General features: G+C 43.1%; 1 protein-coding gene across 5 annotated transcripts in view; it reads right to left on the bottom strand.

Annotated features, from left to right (window-relative positions):
* LOC121291403 (ribosomal protein S6 kinase alpha-1-like) overlaps positions 1–26,726 on the bottom strand; it is a 259,579-nt gene that overhangs the window by 11,039 nt on the left and 221,814 nt on the right. For all 5 annotated transcript variants that reach the window (XM_041212513.1, XM_041212514.1, XM_041212517.1 and 2 more), the window contains 7 exons: positions 25,690–25,792; positions 14,042–14,172; positions 11,639–11,764; positions 8,280–8,369; positions 6,546–6,704; positions 3,970–4,131; positions 3,067–3,143 (listed from right to left, as the gene is read on the bottom strand). In XM_041212513.1, the coding sequence (XP_041068447.1) occupies positions 3,067–3,143; positions 3,970–4,131; positions 6,546–6,704; positions 8,280–8,369; positions 11,639–11,764; positions 14,042–14,172; positions 25,690–25,792 (848 nt within the window). The remainder of the gene's footprint in view (positions 1–3,066; positions 3,144–3,969; positions 4,132–6,545; positions 6,705–8,279; positions 8,370–11,638; positions 11,765–14,041; positions 14,173–25,689; positions 25,793–26,726) is intronic.

Raw genomic sequence — 26,726 nt, 5'->3', positions numbered from 1 at the left:
GCACTTGACAAGCTCAGTAATTTCAGAGGTTGACAATTTTAAAAAATGGCAATAGGGATATAGGAATTGCTAGACAAAGACCGAACAAGGCTTATCTGGTTCTTCTACCATTCTGTTCACCACATGATGTAACAATAATAGAAATACAGATTTCATGACAATCAGTTTCTAATCATTAGTCTACAACCATGCAAAGAAGAGAAGTAAAACCCCCACTGGTAAAAAGCATTGGAAACCATAGTTCCAAAAGCCTCCTGTCCTCCCAAGCATGCAACACCAACCTTCCAACATTGTCCATGGCAAAGTACAACATAAAAGCATGAACGTCACAGGTTGCAGCATTTTGTGTAGTACAAGCCTAAAGAAATAAGAACATAAAAGGAACTGGAGTAGGGCATTTGGCCTGTTGCGCCTGCTCTGTTATTCAATAAGATCATGGCTGATAATACCTATTATTCTGTTGTATGACATTTTCTTCATTAACATCTACTTGAGAAATGTTTGATTTGTGTTTTTTTCTTAATTACAGAGTGTTTATAGCACTAGAACAGGCCAATGAGAGAGATTGCAGAAATACAACTCTCCCCTTCAGTAAGATGGATAAATACAATGCCCCACCAGCAAGGCTGGAGGGAGGAGTAATATATCATTCCAAATTAGCCACTCCAAGAATCAAAGAACAAAAAATCTGTGCAGATGGAAGTCCAGCAGATTCATGAGATGCCACAATACTTTATGGAATGGTTGAACAAAATTTGGGCATAATAAAGAAGAATCACTGTTTGCATACCAGTAATTACTGTGCCAGAGAGATGCTAAGACTAAGGCTTTATTCATTTTGAAGAAAATTGTTAAAAATTTACATATTAATTACCTCTAAATGCTTCACACAAATTATTTTGTAAGTTAAGAGGCAAGCAATTTCTGCACAGCAAAATCTCACAAAATTAGATTAATGATAAAATTATCTACTTCATAGTGTGTTTGAGAGTGGCAGAAAGTTATTGATATGCAGGCTTTGCTCATGGATTCCAAATAAATTGATGGCGCCATAGTTTGGGACAAAACATTAGTTGGAGGTCCAACAGAATCAGTGGTCACCAAATAAGCAAGATCTATTGAAGCAAAACAAAAACTGCCATCAACAAACACCAGCTGAATTAAAGCTGAAAACTTTATAAAGAAAAAATGTTTCTGAAAAAGGAACTAGAGCAGTGGAGGTATATAGACCAGCAAATGTTAAAATGAATTGATAATGATTCAGAACACTATGAATAGGAAAAACAATTCAAGGGCCCCTATTAAATAAAACTTCAAAAGTTTGTTTTGTAAGATGGAAAGAAAAAGCAAAACATCTTAAATCAGTACTGTCTTGTGACATTTGATTCTGAAATTAGGTTCTAATGACATGATTCCTCTTTTCACCAGTTCCTTGGCATTTATCTTCAAATTACTTTACCCTAGTTCTTTGCAAGAGGCATTTCGCCATTTCATTTTGCATCCGTCAAGCTAATTGGTGTACTTTTCTATGTGATGCATAGGTACATTGTCTCCACAGGTACCTGAAAACAGCTTTTAACAACGAGTAGAATTAATCCCCCCCACACACAAATTTGTCCTGGGGCCTTAGCTGATGTTTGAAGCAGAGTAGCAACTAACAACAAGTGTGGCAAACGATGATAACGACTGACACTTGGGTTGTTTTTGACAAAATGACATCTCTGCAGTAACAAGTGTGCATGATTACTTGCACACTCAGCTCAGGTGATCAACTCTCAAGGAGACAATTCAGGCTGGCATGAGGGTCCATTAGAGTGGGGGAAGGGTGCTGGTGGGCTGCAAGAGTGAGATGGTGGGCTACCAGAGATGTAAGAGCAGGGGCAATGGGGGGAGATGCCAGGGTTGTGAGAGGGCACAAACAGGAGTGGAGCACATGCGTCAGATTTAAGGGTCCAAAATTATGGGAAAAACACCATCCTGGATGCGTGCAACCTGGGACAGCTCCATAAAATAAGGGTCAGTTGGTCACCCTGACTCAGCTACTGTTGCTGTTCAGCAAAAAAAAGACTGTAGTCAATTGTATCACCAATTGATACCTAGATGGGATGCACAAAGGGTGGTGGGGTAAGATTCACACATAGGGAAAATGGTAGCATAAGTAGGGAAGAAGCTGCACCAGGAGAAACTAGAAACAAAAAACAGATACAGACATCAAAATCCAAAGAAGTCTGACAAAAGGACCAAGCAGAAAATATAGTGATGAAAGCTTGCATCGCTGTTGCAATCAGTGGCAAAAAGAAGTTTCACAGCACTTTTTTTTTCCATTTGTTCATGGGATGTTAGTCCAAGACTACTGCCGACAGTGCCATTAGGGAAGGAATTCCAGGATTATGGCCCAGCGAGAACGAAGGAACGGCAATATAATTCCAAAGGATGGTGTGCAACTGGGAAAGGAATTTGCAGGTGGTAGTGCTCCCATCCATCTGCTGCTCTTGCATTTCTAGGTAATAGCAGCCGCAGATTTGGAAGGTGCTGTCGAAGGGGCCTAGGCAAGTTACTGCAGTACATCTTGTAGATGGTACATACAGTTGCCACTTTCATTGCTGGAGGGAATGAAGAGTGAATGTTTAAGGGGGCAAATGGGTGCCAGTCTTGCAGGCTGCTTTGTCCTGGATGGTGTTGAATTTCTTGAGTGTTGTTAGGGCTACACTCATCCAGGTAAATTGGGAAAATTTATACTAGGCTGGAAATATGGCAGTGCCAAGAGGAAGAGAATGGTTTTCAGTGGGCTTCTGAAAGCAGCGAATGAGGTGACAAGGACAAGATGTTGTGAATGAACAGCACCTGATGGTGGAGGAGAAGGAGCAGGGAACCAAGAGCATTGCAGCAGTGGAGGGTGTACATGGAGGAAATAACAGAAGGACAATAAAATGTTCAGTAATATTGATCATTTGCATTTTGTCAGACTGTTTTCAGCTCTGGAATACTTTTTTGGTGTGCAGTTACAGATGGATTGAGTAAATTCTTGGCAAAACTGGCTGCATACAAAGGAAGAAAGTCACTCACCCGGCCAACATGGTGTAGAGTAAAACACCCAGACTCCAGATATCACAGCCTTCATCATATCCTTGGCGTTTGAGAACCTGAACACAGACATACCTCTACTTATATTCCTATTCATTGTATGATGTTCAACAAAATTCATAAAATAAGCATATATAGGGAATAACAAAACAATGAATCGATTCTTTTCTTACCTGCCCTTATTGTAGCAAGAACGTCATTGAAATGACTTTTCCTGCTCCCACATTTACTTCCCTAACACCCCTCCCCGCAACTCCTCCTAAGGATTGATCCTTGGCCCATTCTCTTCATTACCTACCTACTGCTCTTTGCTGACAATCATTGAAAACATTGAATCAGGTTCCACACGTATTCTAATGATAACCGGCCCTACCTCCCCATCGGCTCTTCTAACTTCTTCACTGCCTTGATGTTGTCAGAATGCATGTCTGACATCCAAGTTTAAATAACGGATTGGTACTACTGCACTCAGTACTCCGCTGAACTTTCTTCTCTTGTTCCTTTTAAACTCTAAATTTCTAATTCCTGCGTACTTTCCTCCCTGCATTGAAATCAAGAATATAATAAAACTTTTCTTAGTTTTCTTAACTTTTCTTAGCACTTCAAAACTGTGGAACTTCTAATCTCCTTTAGTCTTCCCTCCTGTAATCTCAAGACCCTTAGAACTCAAGCTTGATGTCTCTCACCACTACTTTACTGATTTACTTAATCATTTTTGCTTTTTTTTTCAACCATGGTGATGAAATGTAGACATTCAGACTTGCATTCATGTTTCTCAGACTTGGTATTTATTTCACAAATTTCAGCTTCACATAGGAGATCAGTTTAGGAAATAGGTTGCTTATTTCTTGCAAAATCATCTTAATCACATAAGAAAACTCTCACCTCTGGAGCAACAAAGTTGGCTGTGTAGCACGGAGTCATCAGGAGCCCATTGTCAGCCCTTAGCTGCTTAGCAAAACCAAAATCACAGATTCGGATGCATTCAGGGTTACTGGATTCATCCACGTACAAGATATTACTTGGTTTCAGGTCTCTGTGAACCACCTGCAAAAGAGAAACATCTAATTAAATAGATAAAGTACATTCAGAGAGATCTTCAGCAGATCAAATCATCTTTCAAGATTCTGTTTAAAGATTTTCTCATGGCAAATAAGAGATGGTAGTGCCAAGCGTGGGAACAGTTTTCACTTTGGCCATCCAGTCTCTGAGTTAAGCACATCCAGGCCAAATATAATGTGGGTTAAATGCAATTTAAAGTTCCTTCCACACCTGCTGCAACATGCTTTAGTTTAATCTCACGATCGCAACCCCTACTGCAGCAAGGATATTTCATTTTCCCACCCTTTCACCCTTAAGATTTTATACAACAGTTAATATACTACCATTCTTTTTTAATTATTTTTCAGGATTGGGGATTGCTAGCAAGACCAGAATTTATTTTCTAACTCTAGTTGTCCTTGGAAAGTTGGTGGTCAGCCTTCTTTTTAAGCCATGTGAGGATGCACCCATAATTGGATGACTCCACCAAAGAGCCAGCATAGGGACGATGAACCAAATGGCCTCTCTCTTGACTGTGTGATACAAACCAGGTGACACTGCCCAGATGTATCTAAATTACACTAATCGTGGCTGGATTTAAAAAAATTCAGTCACTGGATGTAGGCTTTGCTGGCTGGGCCAGCATTTATTGCCCATCCCTAGTTGCCCTTGAGAAGGTGGTGGTGAGCTGCCTTCTTGAACCGCTGCAGTCCATGTGGTATAGGTACACCCATGGTGCTGTTAGGAAGGGAGTTCCGGGATTTTGACCCAGCCATGGTGAAGGAACAGCGATATATTTCCAAGTCAGGATGGTGAGTGACTTGGAGGGGAACTCCCAGGTGGTGGCGTTCCCATCTATCTGCTGCCCTTCTCCTTCTAGATGGTAGTGGTTGTGGGTTTGAAAGGTGCTGTCGAAGGAGCCTTGGCGAATTCCAAAAACCAGGTGGATCCAAAACCAGGTCCCAGGGATGAAAGCACAATGCTGTAATTAACTCAAACAAGTTAGTCCTCAATGACTAATTAAAACAATGGACAAATCAAACTGCCTTATTTAAAGTACAAAATATTGCATTGGGAGTTCTGTGTTCAGATTTGGTCCCCATATAGCAGAAAAGATCAGAAGTGAGCAATACACTGACTTCTGGACTTAGATGCTCAAGTTGAGGGAAGTAATATCGAGATCGAGGAGAGAGTACTTGTTAGAGGTTTTAAGATTTTCATACTTTTGGGGAATTTGGCATGAAGAAAATTATACTATTAAACATGGAACTTGAGGACTTGGGGACACAGCTTGAAGTTAAGCGAGGGTCGGGAGGAACAAAAGAAAATAAGAAATGCAAACCAATTTTCTTAAAGAAGAATTGTGGAACAGAATAGAAGAAGGGGTAATGGAAAAAAACCGGAGAAGGGTTTTATAGGGCCAGATGGATATGTGTTAGGGAATGGGTTAAGGGCTACTGCCATCAGAATAACACCAATAAACACAGGAGATCTAGAGAACTAGGCTAGAGGAACATTCTTCTGTGTTAAAATTACACATTTTGCTCCCAATATTTGCATTAACTGTATAAAAGTTTAACTTCCCACTCTATCCACTTAAAATATTTTATCAACAGAGTTTACAAAATGTAAAGTGCTGCATTGTAAAGCAGAGCATGGCAAACAAAAATCATACAGGATACAGGTGATTGGATGTTATAAATACAAATTCCATTAGGGAATAGCCAATATTGATGAAAAGCTGTGCTGCAAGACAAAGGGCTAGATTTTCAGCTTGGCGTGCAGTTGCACGCCCAGCACACACGAGTTCCAATGTCATTACACATTGGTGCGATAGTTCAGTCGGTGGGAGCCCACCAACAATTAAGAGGGTTGTTAAACCCATTAATAAATTAATTAAAGTGAATTTTTCATGCTCATCCAACCTTATTTTTTTGGCAGCAGGCGAATAGGCCAAGCGGCCTTTACATTTTTAAGGAAACCTCATCCATGGGCAGGATGAGGTTTCCGATGTTAATTAACAATAAAATAAATAAATTCAAATCTCATTTTTAACATGTCCCTGCTCATGTGACTTATCACTGCTCATGTGACAGAGTCACATGAGGGGACATGTTTACCTTACTTTTAAAATCTTGATTTTTAATGTTAGAAATCTTCAGCTCCCTGAGGCAGCTCTGTGCCTTCAGAAAGCTTTCACTGAGTGCACCCGCGTGCATGCACTCATCCTCCTCCGCTCTCCACCCAGGCAGCGCAGAGCGCTTTAGCGCACGATTGACGCTGGCTGCCCATTAATTGGCCAGCCAGCGTGAAAGCACAGTCGGGGCCCAATAGCAGGCGGCAGGACATTGCACAGCCACCCCCAGGCCTGCCTGACAAGGGGAAAATCCTCCCCATAATTGGGTACAGGGATCACTTACCCCTTGAGAATGCAGGTATTCAACTGTCTTGGCAATCGTGTGAAGAAGAGCACTCGCCTCCCTCTCAGAGAAACCCTTCTGCTGTAGTATTTTATCCAGTAGTTCACCGCCTCTCATTAGCTCTGTCACCAGGTAGATATATTTATTATCGTTGTAGACCTAGATACATATCACCATGACAAAACAAAAGACTAGTCAGAGAATCCAATCGTTGCCCTGTAACATCTTCAGTTCTTTAGCTGTTGATTTATTTTTGGTTTGATTAGTTTCTCTCTTTCATGTTCACGTCATTCATGGCTAAAAGGCAAACTGAAACTAGTTCACTAGAAGATCTGTATTGGATACTCTTGCATGTTCCTGGCCACTGACACAGTATTATAAACGAGGTTATTGCCATGCTCATAGCTGGAAAATTGCTTTGGTTCCAAAAGATGGGAACAGAAATGGACTCATTTGTCTGCAATCATGAAGCACACTGTAGTGAACCATTTTAAAAGCATAGCAACAACTCAATTATATCTGATGAAAACAGAGTTCTTCAGGATTGAACAAATACTTTGCCAAATAATTTAGCTATGAAACACTGTTCTTTAAAATGCAAATATTTATTAATTATGTAAGTAATTTATTCAAATCAGTATAGGAATTAACAACTTAATTTGTCTATATTTAGGTATGGGAATGAGGCGTCCTTAAAATGGTTTTTACATTAACCACTTAAATTTGTTCTGATCGATGGGCAAGTGCAGTGGTTATATTACGAGACTAGTAATAAAGGAGCCTAGACTAATAACCCAGTGAATGTGAGTTCAAATACCACCATGGCAGTTTCAGAATTTAAATTATTTTTTTTCAAATTGCAAATATAAGGCTGGTATCAGTAAAAGAAATCTCAAAATTGTCAGACTGTTGTAAAAACTCAACTGGTTTGGTTCATTAGTGGAAGAAATCTGCCATTCTAGCTTATACTTGACTCCACTTCCACACCAGCCTTAAATTTTGGCTCTTAACTTCCCTCTGAAGTGGCGTGCGCAAGCCACTTAACCCACTAAGAAATAGGAATGGACAAAAATTCCTGTGATGCCTTCATCTTGGAAATTAATTAAAATAAAACATAAGGCAAAAATAAAATACCAGGAATTCATGCCTTTGTGCATTCCACCTAATCTGGGTGAAAAAATGTTGGTCTCTCTCCATTCCTGCCACTTGCTCACCTGATAATGCTCATTAGGTTTGAGGGTCCAATCACCTGCATAACTTTATCCAAATAGGCATAGTTCACAAGCTACTTGACACTGAGTATCAGCAGTTTGAGTGTGGTGGGCAGGATCTCAACTGTGCCTATAGTTGACATTAATGCACTTTTTAGCAAGAGCTGCTGGATAGATTTTGGAATGATTTTTCTTCTCTCCAACCCAGGATGTCTGGCCAACTTTAACACACATTGCTACCCAGCTGAATTTCTAACTCAGCAAAACATTGTACTGTACCTAGCTTGCGCAGCTCAGTTTCATACCATGAAATGCATTTGTTCAATAAGCTATGGGGGCATGCAAGTTGCCTTTCATTTATTACTGAAATCTAACATTGCAGTGTCACAATTGCAGGCATTAATGAGGAAAATGCTCTGAATACTTGACATTTTCACAATTTATGAGTTATATTCTATTAGGCACTTTTTTTTTGTTGCTGATAGTGCCTCTCACCCATTCAACAGGTTACCCTGGCACTCACATCTTTCAGCGTAATGATGTTTGGGTGCTGCCCATAACGCAACAGGATTTCAACTTCCTCTGAGGGATCTCTCTTGCTCCTATCAATAATCTGGAAAAGGAAATATAAAGACTTCATAATAGTTGCTGATACAAGATGAGTCTAAATTAAGTGGAAATTAGGCCACAGTGTAATTAACTTATAGGAACAATTGTGGGGACAACAAAATTAACCTCCATTTTATTATTATTCAAGTCATGCCACAGTTAGGGAGCATGGATTGCATTTAACCGATGACCTCCCAAAGGAACTGTGAGCATATTACCCAGCATAATCTAGCATAATACAAAATTACAAGTTTGGCAGTTAACAGCAAAGAAAACAAAACATGCCCAGCTACTCCAATATAGCAACACAATGGCACTTGGTTGATATTAAGACATTACTACAGGAATGTGTTGAAACAACATCTTTTAAATTTATACTGACCTTTCTTTGATAACATGTCTGGTAATGGAAACTTGGCACCACGTCAACCTCTGTGATTGACTCAGTAATCTGAACTAAGAAAAATAAAACTATCCAAGGTACTGCTGCTAATTGGTCAGCCTGCCTCGGTCATTATTGGAAATCAGTCTATTACTGGAGGTGGAAGTCTTCCCACTCAGCCCCCAATAAACCTGGAGAGACCTTAGGTACTGCTTCCAGTAGCTTGATCAGCCAGGACCACCATACACATTACACACCTTGGACAAGCAGTGGGAAGCTTACTGGTGTTCTGTATTGGTATGTTGCACAGTTTTAAACTTCAGCAGTTCTCCTGCACACACACAAAAGCAACAGCAACTTATATTTATATAGTGCCTTTAACGTTATAAAATCCCCCAAGGCATTTTACAGGAGCAATATAAAACAACAAATGACACCTTGTCACATAAAGAGATATTAGGTCAGGTCGATCAAAGAGATAGCTTGTAAGGAGCGTCTTAAAAGAGGTCGAGAGGTATAGGGAGAGAATTCCAGAGTTTAAGCCCCAGGTTACTGAAAGCATGGTCCCCAGTGGCGGGACAATTAAAGATGCCAGAAATAGATGAGCACAGATATCTCAGAGGGTTGTGGGCTAGAGGAGATTACAGAAAGAGGAGAAAACAAGGAAGAGAATTTTAAAATCAAGGCATTGCTTGACTGAGAATCAATGTAAGTGAGAAGCACAGGGATGATGGGTGAAAGGGACTTGGTGTGAGTTAGAACATGGGCAGCAGAACGTTGAATGACATCATTTGAAGTTTATGGAGGATAGAATGTGAGAGGCCAGCCAGCAGTGCATTGGAATAGTCAAGTCTAGAGATAGCAAATGCACGAAAGGCAGGAGCAAAGTCGAGCAATGCTACAGAATTGGAAAAAAGCTGGTCTGAATGATGGTGCGAATTTATCTCGGGGTCAAACACAGCACCAAGGTAGCAAACACTGTAGTTTACATTTGGACAATTATCAGGGAGAGTGATGGACTGGTAGCTAGGAAACTGAGTTTGGGGTGAAGGTCGAAAACAATTGCTTCAGAGCTCCCAGTATTTAATTTGAAGAAATCTCTACGCATCCTGTGCTGGATGTCGGATAAGCAGTCTGATAATCAACCTAGCAATAGTGGAGAAGTCAAGAGTAAAGCTGGCAAGGTAAAGCTAAGTGTCATCAGCATACATGCAGACACCAATATATTTTCAGATGATGTCACCGAGGTCAGGGGTGTAGTGGTAACATCAGAGGCCCATCTGAGGAGATGGGTTCAAATCCACCGTGGCAAATGGTGGAACTTAAATTTAATTAATTAATAAATGCAATGAATTAATACATTCTGAATTGAAAGCTAGTCTCAGTAATGGTGACCATGACAACTATCAACAATTACTGTAAAAGCCCATCTAGTTCACGAATGTTCTTTAGGGAAGGAAATCTGCTATCCTTACCTGGTCTGGGCTACATGTGACTCCAGACCAACAGTAACATGATTGACTCTTAACTGCCCTTTGAAATGGCCTAGCAAACTGCTCATTTGTACCAAACGGCTACAGAAAAGTCAAAGAGAGCTGCAGTGATTCAAGACAGTGGCTCACCACCATTTTCTCAAGGGCTGGACTCTAAATAAGGATGGAAAACATTTGTTAGTGACGCCCGCATCCCATGAAAGAATAATTATTAAAAAAAAAGGTGCAGCTTGTAGATGAGAAATAGGAGGGTACCAAGGGGGATACCAGAGGTAGCAGTCTAGGAGCAGCAAGAAACCATTGCAAATGATACACTGGCTATGGTTAGATAGATAAGAATGGAACCAAGTGAGAATAATCCCAACAAGCTGGAAGAAAGTGGGAAGGAGCTGGAGGAGGATGGTGCGGTCAACCACATCAAAGGATGCAGACAGGTTGAGAAGAATGAGGAGGATTAATTTATCTATGCCACAGTAACATAGGATTTCATTTGTGACTTTGAAGAGCCATTTTGGTACTGTGGCAGGGGTGGAAATCTGATTGGAGGGATTCAAACATGGAGTTCTGGAAAATGAATTTGGAAGGCGGCAACATATTCAAGGGCTTTGGAGAGGAAAGAGAGATTTGAGATGGGGCTGTAGTTTGTAAGGGCAGTGGGGCAAGGGTTGGTTTTTTGAAGAGGAAATGATGATGGCCAATCTAAAGGAGAAAGGGACAACACCTTAAGAGAAAGAACCACTAACATGGCACCAGGAGGGGAAGTTGGGTGGTCAGTAGTTTAGTGGGAACAGGGTCAAGGGAGCAGAAGGTGGGTCTAATGAACAAAATGATCTCGGAGAGAGGGAGATAGGAGAGAAACTAGAAAAACGATGCCAGTTCAAGGTAGGACAGATGGGAGCTTTACAGCAAGTCTGGCTTGGTGGGCTGGTGGAAGGAATGGTCCCAACAGAATCAACTGATTAGATGATCTCAACCTTAGTGACAAAAAGTCCTGAGCTCCTTGCACTTATTGTTGGAGGGTGGAGGAAACCTGGGAGTGGGGTTTGCAGTACAGAAAAGAAGTCGGAGTTATCTTTTCTACAGATGTGGAGTTCACTGTGGCTTGGCCCAGCAACTAAAAAATGATGCATTTTTTAACAGCAGGCAGCTAGCTGACCAAAACAAAGGAATTAGAAAGGCATTGGTAGAAGGGGCGAAACAAGTCATTTGCCAGTCCTCCCCATTACAGAATGCTCCATGAAGATAGAAATAAAGATTATGTTTTAAAAATGGAAATTGTTTTACTCAAATTTATCATTTCAAAAGTGATGGGAGCAATGGTGAAGGATGTATCTACTTCATCATTATCTCATGTGCATACCAACAGTAAGAAAACATGTGTTTATGAATCTGTCTTACCTTGACAGCATACTCCATATTTGTAGTTTTGTGAACGCAGCGTTTACAGACAGAGTATGAGCCTACACCAATATCTTCCTTTAGCTCATAACCATCAGTAAAGTTCATATTGTTCCCATGCAGTTGCTGTAAAAGATGACATATCCTTTCAGAATTAAGTACTGTTTTGTGATATTATGCACCAGTTAAACTAACAACCCTCATATATAAAAAATACTTTTAATATATATAAATGTGCCAAGGTACTTATAGAATAACAAGGAAAACAGATGCAGAACCAAAGATGCGGGTGGCATATGGCTTGGTTAAAGAGGTGTGTTTTAAAGGAGGATCTTAAAGGAGGAGAGAGAGGTGGATAGGTGGAGTGGTGCAGTGGGAGAATTCCAGAGATCGGAGTCTTGATAGCTGAAGGCCACAATTATGGAGCAGAGAGGGGAGAAGCTTTAGAAGTCAGAGTCAGAGGTCAGAGGGAAAGGGACCATAGGGCTGGAGAATGAGGTAAAAAATTTCGGAAAGAGGGTGGCCATGATGAGATTTTTACACAAGGATGAGCATTTTAAATGTAAGGATATGTGGGGAACCAAGAGCCAATGTAAGTTAGCAATGATGCATGACATGATGCAGGATCAGATATGGGCAACATGAGATACATATATAAGGTACAGAGAATCCAAATAGAGAATTACAACTACAAACTTCCACCAAAACAAACTTAATACAAGAAAAACATTTATATGTTTCATTATCAAACCTCTCAGAAATGTCACACAGACAAATTAGTTTAAATTAAGCTTAAGAGTTTAAGACCCTTAAAGCATTTCCAGCAGGAAATCTTATCAGTACAACATTTCAAAGAGGCTGGCTTTGGTGTAGGTTGTGCGTCTGCATAGTTGTCCAACGCTTGTACTACACCTGTTCAAGTTCACAGCCCAACCCCAACCCTACAAAAAGTGAATCACATCCCTCATTGATGATATAATGGTTCTTTGTCACTGAGCATCCTGAATCACATGACTCACCATTGTCTCTCCCAATGTGATAGTATCATTTTAGATTTTATTTGGAAACAATGCCTCAAGTCCACTGTTCATGTAATAAGAACCCAGAATTCCCCATGTACATTCATGATAACGATTTTTGTTGCAGATACAAGTAAAATATCTAATAAAGGCTATATTGAAAGCTTCAACCTGCAGTCTGTTTTATTGCCCTTATCATCCATGTACCTCATGAAACCGCAACTGTTTACTGTAAATTGTACTATGAAGGTGGATTATATATCCTCCAGATTGTAGGGTATTCCTAAGAGCTTTTATCGACATACTGGAACGATTTAAATACCTGTACGATGTACATACTGGATTCTACAGTTAGCTGTGTTCTAAACAAGTCATATTAGTGCTTTCCAGCAGTGTTGGTAATGCCACTGGACTGGAAACATTTTTAAAACTCACTGATATTGCACACTTGTGGCCCCGAGTTACCACCTAACGCCAGTGGTAAACTCACACTTGCCAAGTTTACATTAGATGGCTGCATGGTACAAGATCACTGGTTTGCAGTTGAATCCATTCCTTAGGTGGAACCCATTAAGGTAGATTTTACTGACTAAAATTTGCGATGATTCCACAGCAACATGTTTACCATATGTTGAAGAATTCTGGTAGAATTAATTGAAAATCAGTGTCACTAAGTTTAACTGCTAAAATCAAGTTTCATCATTGTTTCTTCCTCTAACTCATTCTTTTCTAAAACAGTGGAACTCCTTACCTCCCTTAGTCTTCTGCTCCTCCTATAACTCACAGGCTTTCAATGCCCAAGATTGGTGTCACCTAATCGCTTCTTCCTGAGATACCTCATCCTTTCTTCTACTCTTTCCAACCTTGGCAGTGTATTGTACTATGGCCCGTAGCCCTTCACCTGGGTTTCCCAATAATAAAACAAATACAGATAATCTAAACACCACAGACATGGAAGGCAATTCTAAAAATGATTTTCGTATGTTTTGCTGGATTTATCTCCACAGCATTGGTTACAACAGTAAAGTCAATTGGTGCATTCAGTAGCAGCTGACTATCTCTGATATTTAATAGAAATACAAAAACAGCCACTTTTGACTGAGAAATAAAGACAGAAGATATTAGAAATTTTTCTGTCCCTGGAAAGAGGATAGACAGGTTAATGTTTTAGCATTCTGGCAAAGGATCTCCCCTTAAACTTCAACCTATCATTTTGCCTTGCAGAGGGTGGAGACCTGCTATGTGCTTTCAATGTTTTTTCTTTTCACATTGAAATAAAAGCTTTACTGCAAGCAATAAACAGTATAAATGTAAGCTCAATAGCAAGGTTGCCGAACCCAAGCAGGGATTACAGGAAAGGAACAAGCACTTGTGATGGACTTACCTGCAAGACAGGATGAATGACCAATTTGGAATGCTCAGCCTTCAATTCCTCCTCTTCAAGTCCTGTTGCCACAAAACTGAACCCTCGGAATAACTTGTGAGCGCTGGCACTTGGAGGAACACCAGGAGAATCTGGAGCCCCAAAAAAAAGTTTGAAATTAACAAAGAATAAATAATGCTTGTGTGGAAGGATGAGCAACATGGCCACTTTAAAAAGGGACCTACAGTTGAATTAGAGAACATTTTTTTTTAAAGTGAAAATGATATCACAACCCCTTCTGATAGCCTAGTGACAGCACCTAGTGTAGGATGAAAAGATAAAGCTGAAGAACCCAGGGGAAGAATCTTGCTTTTGTCAGGCAGTGGGAGTGGGTAGGAGTGGCCAGGAAGCCGCCCGCCACCTGTGATCGGGGCTGAAAGGCAATTTCACACTGGTGGACCAATTAAGGCCCACCCATTGTAAAACGTGATGCAGTTTGTGCAGGCTGCGGTGGGGGGGGGGGGTTGCGAATGGGGCGAGCGCGAGTGCGCGCTTCATAATCTCCAAGGCACAGAGCTGCCTCAGGGAGATGAAGAATTATATATAATCACATGAGCAGGGACATGTTATTCATTAATTTTTAATTTTTTAATTTTATTTTTATTTGCTTTAGAAAACTCATCCCATCCGTGGATGAGGTATCCTAAGAAGTGCAAAGGCCGCTTGGCCTTTTCGCCTGCCTGCCAACCATAAGGTTGGATGGGCAGTGAAAAATAAAATTTAATTACCTTGTTAATGGCCTTAACAGACCTTTTAATTGTTGGCGGGCACATGCTGGAGTTGGCAGCGCACCCACCGAACGAAATACCGTGCGACTGCGTGTTGATGGCGGGACGCTCGCCCAACGTCAATGCGCATCATTTTATGCTCGAGCTGGTCAGACACGTGCCCACCCACTGAGCTAAAAATTTTGCTCCAGGTTACATTGTCAGAATGTGTGGAGTTAGTTACCAAAACTCCAATTAGAACACTACAGTTAGCATCCCTATACCTGTGGCAGAGAGGGAGAAAGAACAAAGCAGCCAGGGTTCCTACTTTCTCCTGTTGAAAGTCCGAGTAGATACTGGGTGAGTCTAGAAAGAATGTGGCCCAAAGGGACATCCTCTTCATCTGAACAGTCCGTTAATGCCAATGTCTTTGGTCCCCGCGACAAACTCTATCCCCTAACTACTGACACCATCCCTCTTCCTGGCAACAACCTGTTTGCAACCTTAGTGCCATATTTGAATCTAAAACAGTCTCCTGGCCACACATCCACACCATCACTGGGATGTCTATTATTGCCTCTAACATTGCCCAATTCCGCCCCACCTCAACTCATCTGCTACCGAAGCCCTTAACCATGCCTTTGTTAACTCTAGACTCATTTACTCCAATGCACTCCTGCTGGCCTCCCACATTCTGTGCTTGGTAAACTTGAAGTCAACCAAAACTACTATCAGCGTCCTTAATCACATTAAGTTCAGTTCACCCATCAACCCTGCTTTCGTTGACCTACATTGGCACCCGGTTAAGCAATGCTTTGACTTTAAAGTTCTCATTCTGGTTTTCAATTCTTTCCATAGCTGCACCCCTTCCAATCACTGTAATTTCCTCCAGTCTCACAACCTTTGGGGTATCGGCCCTCATCTAATTCTGCCCACTTGAGCACCCCCAATTTTAATTGCTCCATTCATGGTCTGCTTTTAGCTGCTTGAGCCTTAAAGCCCTGGAATACTCTCCCTTAACCTTTTCCTCCAACTAAACTCTCTATCCTCCTTTAAAGGGACTCCTCAAAAACCCACCTCGTTGACCAAGCTTTTGTCCATCTGCAGTAATATCACTTTATGTAGCTCGTTGTCAAAATTTGATTTATAATGCTCCTCTGAAGCGGCTTGGGATATCTAATTATGTTAAATATTTGGATTCTGAGGTTTGCTTTTATAAGGGATTAAGCACTTGAATAAAATGTTTGTTTTTAAAAGGGATTATGTGGTTGAAAGAATATACATGCAGCGAATGGGTTTTTATGAAGGAGGGTATTTTTTTGAAAATAAAGTCTGCAATAGACTCTTGAACTTTATTTCATTTAATCTCAGCATGGGTCCTGAGGCTTGCCCATGGTGGATCTTGGGTGAGTTGGCATGGAAGGTGTAAGGTGCAAAGGGTGGTGGGGTGGGGGGCATGTAAGGTATGAAGGGCCATTGGGGGTGGATGGGGAGGCATAAGGTGGAATGGATTGGCATTGATGGAGCATGGGGGGGTGTGTGGGTGGGTGATGGGGTATGAGACATGAGGGCCATTTTACTGTTTTTTTATTTAAAAACTTCCTCATAGTGCTGGTGCACTGAGACAAGTCTTCCACCCAGCCCACCTCAGCATTGTTTCTGGAGTCGCCAGCCATTTTCAACAGACTGAAAATCTGATTTCCAGGGGCACTTTCTCCCGGGTCAGATTTGCAGAGCTGGGAATTGTCCCGAATCTGCACTCCAATCTGGGAGAAAAATTTCAGGCCTTAACATTTCCTCCCATTACAAGCTCCTGTTTCTATCTGTGCATGTTTGGGAAGGTATTGAGCAGAGGCCACATCTCTTTAAGGGAAAGTCACCCTCACCCTTACACTGCCTCCAGGATGTCAGAGAGCAATAGGAGAGTATAGTATATGGGTCTGGCACATACAGGGTTAACATGGGACTGAATACAGTACCACCCATACAGTGACGTAAGATAGCACATGACCCACACCTAGTGGTCAGTCTGGTGCTGGATAGAGTCGTGTGCACAGCAAGCATGGAAACAACTCCTAGCTTGAAAAACTAAAATCCTGAAAGACTAAAGGAAAATTTGAAGAAGCATTCTGACTTGAAGAAAAGTTCGAGAAGTGAGGCACAGAGAAAAATCACCAGGGAAAAGCTCCAAAGAAATGCTTGGAAGCTGAAGGCAGAAATTCAAAATTCCTCACTGTAACAGAGGACTCCGTGGGGTCTCTTGGAAGTCCAGCTTCAATTCCCAGAGTGAAGAGTCAGCAGAACTAGCAGGGGTGAACTAAAGCTTTTAAACTCCAAGATAATGCAAGTCCTGAGAAACTTTTAAATAATTCAGTGGGAAGAAACTGCTTTTCAAAAATTCCATCAGACAAACCAGACTCCTGACTAGACTCCTGAACACTGAGCTCGCTCAGAGAAGAAAAAATAATTAATTAATTCAGAAGAATCGCAACTAAAGAATCAGCTTTAAAGAATAGCAAAGGCCAGGATTCAAGGCTTTCGTGACAGAGCTGACACAGAAAAGTCTGCAGCTAGTTGATTCAAGCAGCTACTGTTCAAAATTTTTTCAAGGCTGAGCGTGAGCACCATTGCAGTAGGAATCCAACAAAACAAGAAAGCGCAGGTAAACCCTTTGTCTTCAAATGAACGGCAGCACCATCTGAATTTCAGCAACTTCTTAAAGCTGAACCTACACTTTAAAAATTTTAACCATGGATCAGAAATCCACTCTTCAAGATCAATTTGGATTTATCCAATGCCCAGATCAGTCACATAATTGAAGATTCTGGAGAAAGAGATTCCTTAGATACATGATTACTTCAGGTTTGGATAAAAGAACAGAAGCTGAACAAGTTAACACACAGCTATATTTGGTAGGACCAATAGCGGATGACATTATTGCTAGGCAGGAAATCAATTAATGATATGCTAAATTTGAAGAACAACTAAAATCAGTTGATGTTTATTTTAACCTAAGAAGTAACAAAACCCTTGAAAGGGCTAAATTTAATAAGCACGTCCAGGAGCCAGGAGAACCTGTCAACTCATTCATTAATGATCTATACAGGATGGCTGAAGGCTACAAATGTAGAGACTTAGGGTAGAATCATCCCAGAAATTGGCAAAATCCAATAACAGATGGGGAAAGCGGTGTTTGACCAGCCAACATCAATGGCAACTTTTTCCATCGTATCATGCAGCATTTTGTTTAAGTAATGCAGAGGCACGGGTTTCATGCTAGATCACTGGCAGGCCTCTCATTTGCCCGCCTCACCGTGACCTCAGGCCTTTAGTAATCTGGGCACCATATTTAAAAAGTGCACAGAGCTAGCACACTTTAAGGGATCAAAAGCAGCTGGACAGTTATGGCTGCCAAACGGAGGAAACATGCTGCCCCTAAATTTAGCAACGCCTCCCTTGTGCACTGACTGAACGCAGTGGAGGCCCACCGAAGTCCTCTACAACTGCTCTGGGCAAAGACCAGTATGCAAGGTTCCCAATCCAACATGGGAGGCGGTGGCAGTGGTGGTCAATGCCAGTGCCCTATAGAAGAGGACAGCCACCCAGTGCAGAAAGAGGATGAATGATCTCCTCGATTCTGCCAGGGTAAGTCACTCTTCTTATCACTCCCAATTCGCACACTCACAAACCCATCACACATTCACAGGGATCTCACTCGCTGCCAGTTCAAGGGACATCATCATTCACTCTCTCTCTCACACTTTCATCTGCTCTGCGAATTGTATCCTCATCCTGTCCATGGCACCATTCAGCACCCACACGTCAGGCATCCTTCTCATCTGGACTGGCAGGCGTCCTGCTTACACTCTCTCCATCTGTATTCATGCAGGACAAGCTGGCACATAACAAAAGGGAGAGGTCACAGACTGGTGGAGGAATGCCGGACATCAAGGTCCTTATAGAATTTGAAAATAGAGCAATCCAGCTGCCCGGCAACGATCTGGACCATTCCTGTGCTGACGGTAAGGTCGGCGGCACTCAACCAAGTGAGAATCAAGCAGTGCAACATCCATCAGACAGCCATATGTGAGTCAGTTCCCCTGTTCCGCAATCCCCCACCATGTACTAATTAATTCGCCATGCTTTCACCGGCACATCTCGGAAGCGGCCACAGGGGACCTCAGCTCAAGCCCCGAACACACATCAGAAGAAGAATCTGATGAGTCCCTAATTGAAGATCCATCACAGCACTCACTCACACACGCCACCAGCGCAGAGACACACACCATGGCAGGACCTAGTTCTAAAGTAGCCTCAGGATCGGGTGAGCACATTTCACTGTCTGATCCACAGCTGTCGGAGGCAGGGACTTCCCAGGTTTCCGGCACTCAAAGGACTGCTGGAGGACAGAAATCTGCTGAGTACAAGTCAGATGAGAAGCCCCTGGACTCGGCCATTCCTCAGTTGCTGGAGCTGCAAAGGCAAGCTCAGGAACATCAGGAAGGAATGTCTGCTGCACTCCTGAGATTGCCAAGCACAATGGAGGAGTCCGTCCGCCTTCAGTTTGAGGTGATAGGCCCAATATGCTAACACACCAAGGTCAATGCTGGTAGGATGGTGGCCCCATGGACATCGGTCCTGCACTGCTGCAGGAGCTGCACTCCATCACTGAGGCACTTGCAGGCATCCATCAGTGACAATGCGAGAGGGGTGTGGGACATCTCAAGCTCACTCCAGCTACCCCTTCCTCTCAAGGAGTTAACCAGGAGCCCTCGGGCACCCATAGGGAGGAGGATCAGCAGGTGCATACCCTTGTGCCATCCACCTAGGTGACTCCGGGAGTGTCCAGCCCATCCGAATCCCCTCTTCCTGTGACCCCAGCGGCTCTAGCTCCGCAGGCCAAGGAGGGCGCCACTGCCACACAAGACCCCAAACGTAGGCCGGGGCCCTCCAGGTCTCAGCCCTCCAAAGGACGCCCACCAAGGTCATCACGGACAACAGGACATAGCAGTCAGCAGGCCACCTCCACCTCGGATGTCGGGGGAACACCAAAACCTAGTGGCAGGGTTAGAAAGGTCAAGAAGTTTTAATTGCACAATGTGGACATGGGTGTTAATTATTTGTACTTAACCATTGTAAATACACTCCCAAGGATGTCTCATTGTCTATGGCCCCTTGTTATGCTGAGCAGTGTTTGTGTCAATCAGATATGAAACCTTGTTTACTGCACAAAATGAAGGCTACTGTCGCAGTCCAGGGCCTTTTCCCCATGCAGAGTGTAACCTTTTCAGCAGTGATTGTCCAGCTTCACCATATAGATTAGTGATGCACGCACCTCTATGTGGCTTGTGTTTGCTGCAAGAATCTTGTACCCAAGCGTCACTGGGTTCCGTGATAAAAGCAAAAAATGGGGGGAAATCTCAGCAGGACTGACAGCATCTGTGGAGTAAGAAACAGAGTTAACTTTTCGAGTCCATATGACTCTTCTTCTGAGCTCAGAAGAGTTGTTTGGACTCAAAATATTAACTCTGTTTCTCTCTCCACAGATGCTGTCAGACCTGCTGAGTTTTTCCAGCATTTTCTGTTATTATTTCAGATATCCAGCATCTGCAGTATTTTATTTTTAACTGGGTTCCATGATGTTCTCTATGTGCTCTCAGAACCTTTGAGGCAGGGCTGCCCCCCATCTCGACACCATTCCTGATAGGTGAAGGTGCGGGTGCTGAAGGGAATGGGTGATAAAGCCTGCTAAAGGATCAAGTTGTCTTAAGGTCCATGTGGCCACTGATTCTCAGCAGTGTCTCAATGATATGAGCCTCTTCACAGAGCATATGTGCATTGCCCTCAGTGAGACTGATATCAGAAGTTCCCAGATGCAATGTGAAGATCTCATGAGTGTTCCTCACTGCATATAGTCATCATCCTCTTGGAATCTTGTGGTAATGAGGGCCTCACAACTATGCCTGCCTCATCAGGCCAATGCAATGGCCTCATCGCCTGCACCTTTGCCTTCCAGGACCTCAACACCAGCAGCCCCTTTGACTTCCTCCTCATCGGAGTAGACATGCAGTTCTTGCATCTTCTCATCATCCAGGTCTTCCCACCTTTGCATCACCAGGTTCTGTAGCATGCAGCAAGCCACAATGATGTGTGACACCCTCCAGGTGCCACCAGACACCAGAACCTCATTTTCAGGATGCCAAAGGTGTGCTCAACCAAATTCCAGGTTGCAGCATGAGTCTCATTGGATGCTCTCCCTTCAAGAGTCTCAGGCTGCCGCATGGGCATCATCAGCGTGTCCTTTTGTGGGTAGCCCTTGTCCCCCAGGAGCCAATCCTGCATCTTGTGTGGTCCCTGGAAGATGTTAGTGACTGAGACTTGCTGAGGATGTACGAATCATGGATGCTTCCGGGGCATCTTGAACACATCTGCATGATCCATTTGTTATGGTCGCAGACCAACTGAACATTGAGAGAATGGAAGTCTTTGCAGTTCACATACTGAACTGCTTATTGCCAGGGGGATTTAAGAGCCAAATAGGTGCAGTCGATGGCACCCTGCACCTGTGGGAATCTGGAACTCTGAGCAAATCCCAGTGCTCTTGCTTCCAGGCTTGTCTGATTCCTGACAAAGATACATCCCTTGGCAAAAAGGGCGTCCATGACCTCTTGGATACATTTGCGGGTGGAGGCTTGCGAGATTCCACAAAAGGTCCCCAGTGGAGTCCTGGAAGGAGCCTCTGCCTTAGAAATTGAGTGTGGCAGTAACTTTAACTGTCACTGGCAGTAGATACCTTCCGAGTTCCCGCAGTGCCAAATCCTGCTGAAGGTGGCATATGTGTGTGACCAGTTCCCGTGACATGTGCAGGCGTCAGCAACACTGGTTCTCACTCATCTGCAGGTAGCCCATACACCATCTGTAGACCCTGGGTCTAGCGATGTGCCTATGAACAATAGCTCTGTGAGGTTCATCCTCTGCTTGCAGAGGAGGCCATGTCGCCACTTGGTCTTCAGGGTTCTGCTCCTCCATTTGGGGAGCCAGGTGCCTTTGTCGCATTCTTCTCCTTCTTCTCTCCTGTTTATGCAATGAGGCAGACAACAAGGTCACCAGACTACATCTAATGGTCTGCTCACTGCAGTATCAAAGAGAGAGACGCAAGGGTCAACAATCATCTCCTACGGACCAGTCTTGGTCAAGTCATTGTCTGCAGCTGCCTCTCAAGGCCCCTTAACACATGCTACAGATTACAGGCCACCATATGGATGGCCACTGTTTGGTGCGCATGATGGCTCACCATTCCCACATCCAGCACTTGTCCACACCACATGACTGAGTGGCGATAGCTTTGGCCACTCAACTGTATACTGAACTCTCTTCTTAGGCACAGGCACTTTCCTAACCTGGACTCCATGGCTTTGCGCTTCACTTGTACTATTAGGGTGACTTTTCAATGTCAACCGAAACATAATGCAAGGGACTAGCAGTGCACCCCTCCATCAGTATTCGATGGCCACCTTTCCCAACAGGATCCTCAGACTTTCCCAGCTGCGCAATGGTTCTGCTGCACCATAGCACTCATTCAAGTTTGAAGCTACATACGAGGAGTTAACAGTACAGGAGCAATCATTGGAAATGTGAGGAATTAGTGCTGCTTGAGTCGGCACAATTGCTTGACTAGGCTGACTCTAAACATGTCGACTGAGCTCAAGCTAAGCCCTCTGAGCTGTGGTGGAGTGCTCATCTTTGACATTTTTCCATTAGCTTGGCCATTTTCTTCCTCTACCCCCGCATGTGTTTGTGCTCAAATTTCATCAATGCTGCCATGACCTACCGCCCCCGGCACTGTTGCCCTTGCCCCAGGTTGCCTTCTCCCCCTTTGCACTGTTGCTCTTGCCCTGGCACCTCAAGCCAGCCACAAAGAAGCCACTGTTGTACTGGGATTGTCACAAGCGCTGCACAAAGTTGTGTGCATTCACCTCAGAGTTCCCCTCGGAGTTGAGATCGCCAGTTTCATGCCTTTAAAAGGTAGTTGTAAATCATGCCATTGTGAAATCGCATCCTAGATTTACATAGTCAGGAAACACGACTAGTGCCTTCTCCTGAAATTTTCCGACGTCGCCACCGAGCACACCCGACATGAACGGGGGCAGAAAATCCCAGCCCTAAAATCTGAACTTATCGGGGATAGAATAGTTGTAGGAGTAGCAGATGATGCACTCTCAGACACGCTGCAAGCAAAGGAAGATCTAACCCTCAAGAAATCTATCCAGATTGTTAGGCAGTCTGAACTTCAGGTGCAGCATAGGTACATTTTAAGAAGAGAATGTAAACTGTGGTACAAAGGAAACCCAGTTAGTTAAACAGCACAGAAACAGGGACACTCCAGGCCAAGGAAAGCAATACCTTAACCAACCAGTACAGTGACCATGTCAGTGCTGCGGAGAAAAGCGCCACCACATGCAAGATCAACATCCTGCAATTGCAGTCCAATGCTTCCAATCTAACAGAATTGGAGTCTTCAGCAAACTGTGCAAAGCCAAAACATCTCAATGAACAGAAGGCCTAAAGATGATTCAAGAGGTCGAGGCTGTGCACCAAGAGGACACACAGCCATGCTATCTGGGTAAGATCAAAGATCCTGGATTTTCATTTGGAATGTGGACATTTTGGTTAACGGCCATCTCACAAACTTTAAATTGGACACAGGCGCCAGTGTTACGGTCCTATTGGACAAAGAGCCGTGACTGAGAGACCTCTGGCTTTGAACAACTCTATGGGCCCAGAGGAATCAGACTTCTGGTCGTAGGCATGATCCTAGAAACACTAAAAGATGCCTGTGTAGCCCTGAATCTCATCAAAACGGCAGAGATTTCAAGACAACCGCTGTTGTAAATTATACAGAACTGCAAGTTCCCAACAGCTCAAAGAAGAAAGAGTACCCTGACTGGGACTTCAGCTTTGAACTGTCTTCTCTCTTTGCAGAGCAGATTTGTCCACTTTTGTTACAGGTGCCAGAAATCCCTCATTGGTCAAACCAACCAACCACTCAGGTGGTTACCATGACACCTCCAGTGGAGGATAGACAAGAGATCACCCAACAACCAGAACAGCCTCAACCTCTGGCTTCGATGACTGTTGATGAAGTCAACACCGCGACCACAGAGCAAACACTGCAACTCCCAGTCAGTATGACAGTGCCTTGGATGATGCTGGCACCAAGTAGCGGCTGCACTTTGCCAACAGGACACAGTCAAATGCAAAGGTGAGCTTACTAAAAAAACATATTCTCATAACAGAAATGGCCATCTTCCAGAGGACATCGCGACAACCCATATGATGAAAGAAGAGGAAAAAACAACCTGGAGACGAGCACAGCAGTCACCCATCTTGCAAGAAACAGGATGGAACAACGACCACCTATTACCACAACTGCCGTATCGACAAAGAACAGTTCAATACCAAGGAATGCCAAAAGAGGGTAAAAAGGTACCCAGAAGCCAGAACAACCTCCAAATCAAGGAGTTGCCTGTGAAAACAGAGACTACCACTCCTCAAACAGTAGTGCGCACGAGAAATGGAAGGATTATAAGACCTCCAGATTGCCTGAACATATGAACTCAGAGGTTTGAAGAGGGAAAATGGGATAATAATAATCATCACAGAATCACAGTGCAGAAGAGGTCCTTCGGTCCATCGAGTCTGCACTGACACATGAGAAACTCCTGACCTACCCACCTAATCCCATTTAACAGCACTTGGCCTATAGCCTTGAATGTTATGACGTGCCAAGTGCTCATCCAGGTACTTTTTAAAGGTTGTGAGGCAACCCACCTCCACCACGCTCTCAGACAATGCATTTCAGACTGTCACCACCATCTGGGTGAAAAACGTTTTTCCTCACATCCCCCACTAAACCTCCTGCCCCTCACCTTGAACTTATGCCCCCTTTGACTGACCCTTCAACTAAGGGGAACAGCTGCTCCCTATTCACCCTGTCCATGCCCCTCATAATCTTCTATGTTTATATAAATGACAAATAATAGGGGACCCAGCACAGATCCCTGTGGTACTCCACTGGACAATGGCTTCCAGTCACTAAAGCATCCTTCTGTCATCATCCTCTGCCTCCTACAGCTAAGCCAATTTTGAATCCACCTTATCAAATTACCCTGTATCCCATGTGCCTTTGCCTTCTTTATACGTCTCCTATGTGGGACCTTATCAAAGGCTTTGCTGAAATCCATATAAACTATGTCTACTACACTACCCTCATCTACACACCTGGTCACCTCCTCAAAAAATTCAATCAAATTTGTTAGGCATGACCTCCCTCTGACAAAGCCATGCTGACTATCCCTGATCAAACCTTGCCTCTCCAAGTGGAGATTGATACTCTCCTTCAGAAATTTCTCCAATAGTTTCCCTACCACTGACCATAATGATGTAAATACATGGGGTAAACTAGAATAATGGCACATATAGGGTTAATGTAGGACTGAGTACAGTACCACCTACACAAGGGTATGAGATCACATGACCCACACTTAGGGTCAGTCTAGTGTTGGACAAGGCCATGTGCATAAGCAAGCATGGGGACAGCTCCTAGCTTGAACCCTTTACTGTATACATGTACGTAGTTCTTGTAGTTATTAAAACCTACAGTTAACCTACTTAAGACCTACCGAATGGTATCCATCACCCTACAACAGAGAGGAAGTGAGACAGCAAACAGTTTAAAGTTTAAAAACCAACAGATCTTATAATTAGCCAACTCACATTTTTATGCTGGACAAAGCATTTGGCTGGAAATTTTTATTCCTGTCTCAACACTTGATGAAACAGTGTTTAATTGCCATAATTGATCAAGTCACACATCTCCCCATACATGCACTCAATACAAACCTTTAGGTGTTCGCTCTGTAAACTCAGGATCAAAATAAAAGGTATCATCTGGCCTGGCCACAGCTGGTCTGAATGGTGGTTTCAGTTCCCTTCGGTAGAGTTTCTGGAAGCATAAGGAACCATTTAGCACCGCCGGAAATATTTACTGTCCTACCATTTTATTCTCGTTAAATGTTTTGCTAGATATTTATGCTTTTTAGGTGAGGAATTTCCTGTTTTGGTACTCAGTCAGCGCCAAGGTTAAGCACACTCATGTAAGGAATAACATAGTCAAATTCAAGTAAAACCCCTCCACACAGTTACATCAAAAATTCCCAGGTCACGTATCCATGCCATACAAAGTGATCCCATTCTACACAGTTTCATGAAGCATTTTTCCAGTCATGTAAAGCAAAATTTAGATATAAGACCTTCCCTCAACAAGCACCCCCAGCTCAGATGCAGCACTGATCAGATGTCAGATTCCCTCTGCTCTGCCTAAATAATGTTTCCCATCCCTAACTGCATGAATATAGAAGTCCCATTTTCTCACAGCAGCCAATCTTTATTGTCCCTTTGAATGAGACAATAATGCCAAATGCTCATGGGCCCACACTCACTAAGACTAAAATAACTGCCACGACCTCCTTTTGTTTGGAATTATTCCAATTGTCAGGCAAGAGGTTTCTGTTCCAAATGTTTGCATTTGATAGGAAACCAGAAGTCAGGCCTGAAAAGGAAAACATTTTAACCCCACTATATCATTTCTGAGAAATTATCAAATCAGAAATCAAAGGTGTTCACTGACAATTTTCAGGAAGCTCCAACTGCAAATAACACAAACCACCAGGGGTTATTGAAGTGTTAGCTAGCAAGTTTACAGTGAATATATTTTAAATTAATACTGAGAGATGGTTGCACAAAAGAGGGAGATGTCACTATGAGTAGCCACTATAGAACGTTGTCTAGACAAAATACTGACTCTAAAATGTTGCGATTTCCCAGCGTTCATTTTGGGATAGTATCACTGAAACACATTACTCGCGATTTACCACCCA

This window comes from Carcharodon carcharias, chromosome 19 (assembly GCF_017639515.1).
Source record: "Carcharodon carcharias isolate sCarCar2 chromosome 19, sCarCar2.pri, whole genome shotgun sequence".
Lineage (NCBI taxonomy): Eukaryota > Metazoa > Chordata > Chondrichthyes > Lamniformes > Lamnidae > Carcharodon > Carcharodon carcharias.
The sequence above is the reverse complement of the archived record's forward strand: the minus strand, read 5'-3'. Positions and strand labels throughout refer to the sequence as shown.